Here is a 9,922-nt window from a genome sequence, read left to right as displayed (position 1 = left end):
TAAATACTTGGGGTGCGTTGTTGCTGAAAATGGTGGAGTGGAAGCAGATGTACGTCAGAGTGAATGTAGTGTTATGGGGAGTGAGAGAATGGTAAAAGAATTGAGGGTTAGGAGTGAATGTTAAAAGTTCTGTATGAGAAAGTGATTGTACCAACTGTGAGATGTGGTGGATGAAAGAGACAGACAGAAATTGAATGTGTTCGAGATAAAGTGTCTGATGAGTATGGCTGGTGATCTTGATTAGATAGGGTTTTAAGAAAGAAGTAGTGAGTGTGAGAACGGGTGTAAGAAATGAATTAGCAGCTACAGTGAAAATGAATGTGTTGTGGTGGTTTGGCCACGTAGAGAAGATAGAAAATGGCAGTCTGGTGATGAATGCAAGAGTAGTTGGGAGAAGTACAAGATGAAGGCCAATGTTTGGGTTGATGGATGGAGTGAAGAAAGCTCTGGGTGATAGGAGGATAGAAGTGCGAGGGGCAAGAGTGCTAGAAATAGGAATGAATGGCGAGCGATTGTGACAGTTCAGATAGGTCTTGCTGCCTACTCCGGTCAAGTATTAGTAGTAGTGGATTCAGCATATGAAGCTTCATTTGTGGTGGATGATAGGGGAGGGTAGGCTGTGGCACCCTAACATTACCAACCAAACTGGGTCGAATTCCTTGTCAGGCTGGGAGGAGCGAAGAGAAGTCCCCTTTTATTTTTAATTTTTTTTTTTTTTTTTTTATGTTGGCTACCCTCTAAAAATTGGGGGAAGTGCCTTGGTAGATGAATAGACATAACTGAGTACCCACTGGCAGAGAGATTTAACAGTAATATAAGAAATGAAAAGACAAAGGCTTGCATCCAACATTTCAGATTTCTTTATTTTCATTCTGACAAACAATAGCGGTTTTAATGAACAATTATATAATTTGAAACAAAATTTTAATTGTTTTTATTTCTATACTCATATTGTTCATATTGCTTCTTCTCCAGAAGCTCTATTTAATCGACCTTCACCTGTAAAACATCTAGAGTTTCCTATTTTCTTTTCCTTCAATTAACACATGCCCTTAATAAAAGAAGAAACATTTTAGCAGTAAGGGATAAATGATGCACCAGTCTCTGTTGTCTTCAGTTTTGGTCTAAATAATTCTATTCTCTTGTCACCACACAGCAGTGGAGAGGAGGATGGACATGTATATGGACATCAGGCAAGTATAGAATGAAAAAATTTCATGATTAAAATTCTTTTATTTCTATTAGTGACACTCACACACTACTGGAGCTGGGATACAGGAAAAGCTAACTCCTACACACTACTGGAGGTGGGATACCAGCAAAGGAAAGAGGATAAATTTAATTAAAAACAATATGCCATGCTTAAGATTTAATAACCTGGTCTTTTCCCTTGAACGTACAGCAAGAGTCCTTTTGTGCTTTGCACTGTTAACTTGTTATGAAGCCACCGAAACATACTTTCATGAGAGGTATCATGAGGAAAGTAAATTTATCACCACAGTTTAAATACTTTTAAATCATAGTATTGTCCCTTACATGATATATCAAAGGAATGCAGATAAGGAGTGAACTTCCAAAAACAATTCCAGTGCACAATCCATACAGTATTGCCAAGAAAACCAGGGAAAGAAATCTTAATATGCAGTAATACGCAAGCAATCCGAAGAAGGTATGGTTAGTACTGCAGTACTGAAGATTACCACTTACTGCTAGAATGTTACTAACTTTACTAAGGCCATGTGTGTATTGAAGGGAAGGAAAATAGAAAAATTTTACGGGGAAACTTTAATTAAAGTTTCTGAGAAGAAGCAATGTGAACATTAGGGGAGGTTCATAGATATAATAGACTACATAAATTATAAAATTAAGCACTTAACAAAAATATTAGCCAAGCTAAAAACTAAAATATATATTACAAACTGTATTTAATTTTCTACAGAACTGAATTAAGTTAATCTTCCCCACTGTCGTCAGGATCATCAGCGCTTTTAAGAAATGGAGCAAGTTTTTTCACAGCTGCTGCCTGTTCTGGAGTTACGTAGGCTCCCTCTTGAAATTCAGGCCTCTTTTTGATAAAATTCACTATAGTTTCTTTTGGCATCCCCAGATCATTCCACAGTATAGGCTCCCAATCCCCTTTGAAGCTCACAAGGCTTGCCTGGAATTGTTTAAAAGAAAAGTGTTACATGATTTAAAATGGTCCTTCCTGAATTGCAAGATTGTTATTGTTGTACAGTACTTCACAGTTCTAACAATACTGCTATGTCCCAACTTCTATCAAAAGGCTTGCTGAAGGGTGTTATTCATGATGTCATGACTGAAGTACTACTGTGAAGTAAATTTATATGAAATTTACTAGAGAACTATAGTATAGCGGAACCTCAGATCTTAAATGGCGCTTAACTAAAATATAAAAATAAATTGTTTGAACTTGGATTTGTTCCGTAACTGACATACAAACCATGCTATTTAATAGGGGTATTACTTTCGGCGTAGCTGAAATGACGAGCCATTAAAATTTAACGAGGGTTTACTACCCACACCGCTAGTTAGCAGGGGTAGGGGAGGGTAGCTTGCTATCTGCCCCCTCAAACACACCTGTGCTTGAGCTCACTTTGCTCTCGGCTCGGATGGTAGACGGACGTGTCCTCTCTCATCCTCGCCTTTCTCTTGACAGCCATTAATGCTTTTTTGCTTTTTCTTTGACAGGTTTGTGTGTGAAGTTGGCCTCTGCGATTATGCGCACCTGTCCTGGATTACCCAACCGCCCCTGCGGAACATTCATGTCGGCGGTCGAGACAGACCCTCACACCCTTTGCCCTTACTGTAGAGGCCAACGGTGTGATAGTAATAATAAGTGTGGTGAGTGTAGGGAGTGGTCTACCTCCCAGTGGGAGAGGTTTTCTTGGCGACGTAAGAAGAAGTCCAGGCGGGATATTTCTCCTTCGAAGGTTTCTTTGAAAGGAGAAAAACCCAAGGACTCTTCTTCCATTGCCCAAACTTCCTCCGAAGCTCCCACTCGATTGGTCTCTTTCGAGAGACGGTCGAGTGGTAGCGTAGACCGTGGTTCTGTTTTCCAAACTCGGGGTTCGAGAGATAGCGTTGCCTCCCCTAGCGAGGCAGCTTCACCTCTCCTCCCGGGGGAGGATGTGTCATTAACCGATTTATTTCAGCTTTGGTCTACCTTGGGGCTCGAGGGTTCGCCCTCCAAGGAAGCTCTCCTTGACATCATCCGATTGGGTGCCGCTGTCAAGCAATCGCCGACTTTGGCAGAGGTTGATCCTCCGTCAATTGTCGACGTTGTGGTGTCAGAGGTATCCAATGCGGTATCTCCTAATACCTCTGCCTCTTCACATCCCGCAGTAACTGAGGGCTTAGTTTCTCCCGTTCCTGCTCAACCAACAAGGGAGAAACTAAGTCCAACAGTCTCTCCTGCCTGTGTTTCTCCCCCTCGGGAGAGTTCACTTACAGAGACTCCTCTTTGGAGGACTGCAGAAGGTCAGCTTGCTGATCCAACGGCCCCCAAAGTGCGCATCCGTCGCAAGGCTCGCCTTCCCCTTCGCCCGAGAGGCCTTCCTTCACCTTTTAAAGCGGTGAGGAGGCGCCTCTTTGGTTCATCGTCGTCGTTGCAGTCCGCCGCAGAGGAGCCTCGTCAATGTTCACTGACTGTTCCTGCTATGATCCTGGACCTCTCAGCGGATCGTTCGCGATCCCCTTCGGTGGAAGGACGTTCTTTCAAAGGACACGTCGACCTTCCACCTGACAGACCTGCTGACCTTCCGTCGCCGCTCTCGAGGGCTGATGCGCTTTACGTGCCCACGAAACCTGACTACCATGCTCGTCAGGCACCGAACCCTGTTTCAGGGCATCAAGGGCGTAAGCGCCGTCGTGCGCATACTTCCCCTACGCGCCATGATGGTCATGCGCGCCAATGTTCTCCTGCGCATGGCGTAGCGCACCATCAACCTCCTGCGCGCCAGGGCTCTCCCTTCCATCAGCGCTCTCCTACACGTCAGTGCTCTCCTGCGCGCCCACGCACAGCCGTTTCTCCTGCGCGCCCACAATCTTCGGATCTGGGCGAGGATATGCGCACGCGCCCGCATACTGACGCGCGCCCACGCACACACGCTTCAACTGCGCGCCAGGGGCATCTCTCCTGCGCGCGCGCGTGCCCTACTACATCTTCTGGGGCGCGAGAACTCTCGCCCACGTGTCCAACGACCTGATCCTGCGCGCCCACATGCGCGCGAACATTCACCCGCGCGCGCAATAAGTCTTCTGCGCAAGCTCCAGTGAGCCCACAGTCTCCCGCGCGCGCTCCTACGCACCCTCGCGCGCCCTCAGTCTCCATTGCGCGAGCACCATTAGGGCTGATTCACACCTGACACTCGCGCTCACACCCAAGTCACGGTCAAGCTCTCACTCCGCTCATTTTACTGGTGTGTTCACATATGCCACTCAAGCTCTCCTGAGCTCAGTTTGTTTTGTGTTGGCATTGGTGAACCATGTGTGATTTTTCGTATCTAGAATTAGCGGGTATAGCCATAGCACTGGATGAGGAGGAGGGAGAGAGAAAAAGGAGGAGATTTTGGGTGCATCCTATGCTAGTGAAGAGTGAAGGAGAATATAACACTTTATATCCTCATCTTATAGATGACGAAGAAAAATTCTTTAATTATTTCCGCATGCCAAAAGGGACATTCGAGTATATTTTGTCCAAAATTGGATCAGATATAATGAAGGAAGACACCTCTCGCTTAAGTTTGAGCACGTTCAAAATATCTTTTGCTTTGATTGTGAGCTTGACCGTGACTGGAGTTGAGCGAAAATGATTGAATGGATGGTTTGAATACTCTGCCTGTTTATCATTAAAGAATATTTGAACGCGATCAATTGCGTGGACGTGAGTGTGAGTCAGGTGTGAATCAGCCTTTACGCGCCCCCTCGCGCGAACGTCAATACCCTCCCGCACGCGAGGCTGCTGGACAGTGCACGGCAAGGTCGCCATCACCGCATTCCCCTCCCTGCGGCGGAAGGGAAGCATCCAGAAAGGTCCAGGAACCCTGTTTCTTCTTTTCAGCCGAACACCCATATGGAAACTCCTCCCAGGGATCCGTCGATCCCTGTCCTTCCAGAGGGAGTGTCTGACAGCGCAGCTATCAGTCAACAGCCATGGTTTGGTGCGCTAATCAGAGCAGTTACACAGGCTGTCAAGCCTGTTCTCTCTATGTTGGGGCACAGATCCTTGGCTGTCTCTACCCCTCTGAAGAGAAAAAGAGGAGTTTCGGACGCGGTGACTTCTCCAAGAACTAAGTTGTTTCCTTGTAAGCCTTCGAGGTGAGTCCCCCCCCCGGACTTTTTCTCCTTCCCTGTCGGACAAGGATTTCCCATCCTCGGGAGTCACGTGAGGTGGGACATTCCCCCATCGCACCAATGAGGGAAACCCCACCTCGCGTTGAAAAGTCTTCCCGCGTAGGGGCGGAGAAGAACTTGCCTTTGTCCATGTTAGAGTCCTACATCCTTCCCAGGAAGGAGTCGAAGGACTCAAAGACAGTGCCAAAATCCTCGTCTAGGCTTAGAACGGAGCCAGCTACTCTCAGAGAACGTACGCGAATATCCCCAAGAATAGCCTTTGGGGACAGGAGACTTTGCTGCTAGTCCGACTTTCGGAGGAAAACTAAAAGAGTCAGAGCATGCATTTTGGCAGGTCCTGACTCTTATGAGGGCTTTCAATGGTTTTGCCGACCCAGAGATGCCCCCTCGAGAGGGCAAAGACACGGTCTTGGACCACGTATTTGGCACTCAAAAACCTTCTAAGGCCCGTGCTGCTCTGCCCTGGTCTCAGGGGGTTAAGAGTACCAGGGACAAGATCGCTGTCCAGCTCTCTGAGTTGGCCTCCTCCAACCATTCCAGTGCCGGCAACAAGCTTCTCCCACCTCCTTGCGTACAGCAGAGGAGGTACTTCGAGATCTTGGAGGAGCCTTGTTTAGCTCTTCCTCTCCACCATTCTTTGGAAGAGCTTACCAGGGGAGTCCCTCTTGAGAGAGACTCCAACCGGCAGGTCTCGTTCTCGGCAACCGAGATCCTTAACCAGGAGAAGGTTGCGAAGTGTGCTATGCAAGCCATGTGGATATCTGGTTAGGGACCTTAGGTATCCTGATTACGCTCTGAGGACTTCTCTAAAGAACGTACCAGGAAAGCTATGGAGACGTTCCTCCTCTCAGGCACGCGCACCATCGAGTTTCTGGCCCACCAAGTCTCGAACTTGTGGGCGAATACCATCCTGAAACGTGGGATGCGGTGGCTGAGAGGTTCCATCAGAAGGTCCCTAGCACTGAGATAAATAGGCTCAGGCATTCTTCCTTAGAAGGAATGAACTTGTTTGAGCCTAAGGATGTGGAACAGGCTGCTGAGAGGTGGAGGAAGTCCCACCAAGACTCCCTCCTGCATAGGGCTTTGACATCCAAGCCCTATAAAACCTCCAGCATCCCAGCAGTCCCGTCCTACTAGGACCATGAAACCGACAGTAGCAGCGAAGACAGTGGTGTCTGAGCCCTTTCCTGTCAAGGACAGGAAAAGCAAAAAGTCCTCCAGGGGAGGTAAAAATCCTAGAGGGAGCAGCCGAGGCCGCAAACGCTAGGATTGGCAGTCCCCCTGCATGTCCACCAGTGGGGGGATGCCTACAAAGTTGCGCAGACAAGTGGCAGCAACTCTGGGCCGATTCCTGGACGATTTCTGTAATCAGTCAGGGATATCGCGTCCCGTTCACAACATCTCTACATCCCCTGACGACGAATCCAGTGTCGTTGAGCTCCCTTGCCATGGGATCAGCAAGGGGACAATCCCTTCGGGCAGAAGTCCAGACCCGGTTGAAGAAGGACGCTCTCCAAGAGGTCCTTGTCGGCTCCCCAGGCGTCTTCAGTCGACACTTTCTTGTAAAGAAGGCGTCTGGAGGCTGGAGACCAGTCATCGACCTCTCGGCGCTGAACAAGTTTGTCATACAAACTGTTCAGCATGGAGACCGCAGACACGGTCAGACTAGCAGTGAGACCTCAAGACTTCATGTGTACACTGGATCTGAAGGATGTGTACTTCCAAATCCCAGTCCATTCGTCTTCAAGGAAGTACTTGAGATTCAGCTTAGACAACAAGGAATACCAGTTCAAAGTGCTGTGTTTCGCTCTCTCCACAGCACCACAGGTTTTCACCAGAGTGTTCACCCTAATATCTTCGTGGGCACACAGGATCGGCATCCGTCTCCTCTGTTATCTGGACGACTGGCTGATCCTAGCAGACTCGGTGTCATCCCTTCTTCAACACCGGGACAAGCTTCTGGGACTTTGCCAAGATCTGGGGATCATGGTAAATCTCAAGAAGTCCTCTCTGCTTCCCACCCAAAGACTGGTATACCTAGGCATGATCATAGACACCAATCTCCACAAAGCCTTCCCATCAGACGACAGGATAGCAAGGCTGAGGAAGGTCGCAAGCCCTTTTCTCAGACGAGAAGAACTTCCAGCCCAATCGTGGTTACGTCTTCTCGGTCACCTTTCATCTTTGGCTCGTCTAGTTCCCAACGGTCGCCTCAGGATGAGATCCCTCCAGTGGCGGCTCAAGTTCCGGTGGAATCAAGGTTACAATTCCCCGGACGTCATGATCCCTATGGGACCTGCGGAACGGACGGACCTCCAGTGGTGGGTGACAGACGAGAACATACGAAGAGGAGTGGATCTTCTCGTCCTCCCCCGGATTTGATGCTGTTTTCGGACGCCTCAAAGAAAGGGTGGGGGGGCCCATGTACTGCACCACACCACCTCAGGCCTGTGGTCAGAATCAGAAAAGTGCAACCCACAGTAGTGGCTTACATCAACAAACAAGGAGGTACCTTTTCAAAGCAGCTATCCCATCTTGCAGTAGAGATACTGAGATGGACCGAAGTCCACTCGATTCCGCTATCAGCACGTTTCATTCCAGGCAAGAGGAATGTGCTCGCCAGCAATCTGAGCAGAGCGTCTCAGATAGTGAGTAGTACCGAGTGGTCTTTGGATCATCTAGTAGCCAACAAAGTCCCGACTTTGTGGGGCTCTCCGACTATGGATATGTTCGCAACAGCTCTGAACTTCAAGCTTCCGCTGTACTGCTCCCCAGTCCCGGATCCCAAGGCTCTCTGGCAGGATGCCTTCCAACAGTGGGACAACATCGACGTTTACGCCTTTCCCCCGTTCTGTCTGATGAGGATGGTGCTCAACAAGACCAGAACATCGGTCAGTCTTTCGATGACCCTCATAGCTCCGCTATGGCATCACGCGGAATGGTTTCCGGACCTTCTGCAACTCCTAACAGAGTTACCAAGAGAGCTCCCTCCACGACACAATCTACTCAGATAACCACATGCCAACATCTTCCACAAAGCCGTAGCATCGCTACGACTTCACGCCTGGAGACTATCCAGCATCTCCTTGCTGAGAGAGGATTTTCGCAGGAAGTTGCGGTCACGATGTCTGGACATCTGCGAAAGTCATCCGCAGCTGTCTACCAGGCAAAGTGGAAAGTCGTCTGTGATTGGTGTCGTGGAAGGGGTATCTCTCCACTCGATGCCACTATTCCAACAATAGCAGAGTTCCTCGTGTATTTGCGGGAAGAAATGCGCCTTTCAGTCTCGGCAGTGAAAGGCTATCGCTCGGCCTTAAGTCTAGCCTTCAGGCTAAAAGGAATGGACATCATTTCTTCGCTGGAACTTTCCCTACTCATACGAAGTTATGAACTTACCTGCCCTCAGTTGGAAGTGAGACCGCCTCCATAGAAAGTGGTTCGAGTTCACAGGTCTCTTAAGAGACCTCCCTATGAACCATTACGCCAGGCTTCAGATCGCCACCTAACTTGGAAGACGGTGTTCCTACTAGCTTTGGCTTCGGCCAAGCGTGTTAGCGAACTTCATGGTCTCTCGTATGACATCGCCCATTCAAGGGGATGGGGGGAGGTAACGTTCAGATTCGTCCCTGAGTTTATTGCTAAGATTCAGAATCCGGGAGTATCTGACCCTCGGTTTGACTCCTTCCGGGTTTCTAGTCTCCATTCTGTAACAGATGACCCAGACCATCCCCTACTATGCCCAGTAAGGAGCTTGAGGCTATATCTTAAAAGAATGGCTGCAGTCCGTCCTCACGTGCCAGCTTTATTCGTTAGCACAGGGAGGAATAAGAGGAGGGTCACTAAGAACACCATCTCAGCATGGATTCGTAGGGTGATTCATCTGTCCCTGAATCCAGACCCTCCTCCGTCACGTCCCCCTAGAGCACATGATGTCAGGGGCATAGCTACGTCCCTGGCCTTCAAAAAGAATTTTTCAGTGACGCAGGTCCTTCAAGCTGGGGTGTGGAAGCGGCAGACAACCTTCACAGCCCACTACCTGCAAGACGTGACCCACAGGAGCCTTGATACGTTCTCTATCGGCCCTGTGGTGGCTGCAAAACAGCTGGTTTAAAACCTCAAGCTCTTTATTGGACAAGTAGCAGGTTGAGGGCATTGTTACCCGGTTTTAGTCTGCATGAATGAAAAGGTTTGACTAGCCCTTATTCTTTTCTTCATCATCCCCTCTCTTGGGGAAAGCCGCATCCTGGGTTCTCTGCATAGCTGACCTCAAACCACTGCAGGTAAACCATGTTCCCTTGTGTTCCTAGTATTAAGTTAATACTGTCACGTACCCATACCCTGACGAGGTGGTATTGGGAGAGTCCTAGTCTAAGTTTCCATCTAAGGAACTTAAGGTCAACTTCCTAGGACGAGTCACACTTCATTATACCTTCATACACAGTTTGCGTAGGCCGCAGTCCTTGCGTAGCAAGGTTCTAGCGAGGTGCAGGGACTCCTTATTTCTTGGGTGCGGACACACTCAAATAACGAGCCTCCGGGCAAAGCCAAA

At 48.6% G+C, this 9,922-nt stretch overlaps 1 protein-coding gene across 1 annotated transcript in view; it reads right to left on the bottom strand.

Annotated features, from left to right (window-relative positions):
* Positions 1–836: 836 nt before the first annotated feature.
* LOC137621556 (uncharacterized protein KIAA0825 homolog) overlaps positions 837–9,922 on the bottom strand; it is a 155,591-nt gene continuing 146,505 nt past the window's right edge. Inside the window, exon 13 of the mRNA XM_068351948.1 lies at positions 837–2,158. Within this exon, the coding sequence (XP_068208049.1) occupies positions 1,952–2,158 (207 nt within the window). The 3' untranslated portion in view covers positions 837–1,951. The remainder of the gene's footprint in view (positions 2,159–9,922) is intronic.

This window comes from Palaemon carinicauda, chromosome 28, assembly GCF_036898095.1.
Source record: "Palaemon carinicauda isolate YSFRI2023 chromosome 28, ASM3689809v2, whole genome shotgun sequence".
Classification (NCBI taxonomy): Eukaryota; Metazoa; Arthropoda; class Malacostraca; order Decapoda; family Palaemonidae; genus Palaemon; species Palaemon carinicauda.
Note: the sequence above shows the minus strand (reverse complement) of the source record. Positions and strands in the feature narration are given on the sequence as shown.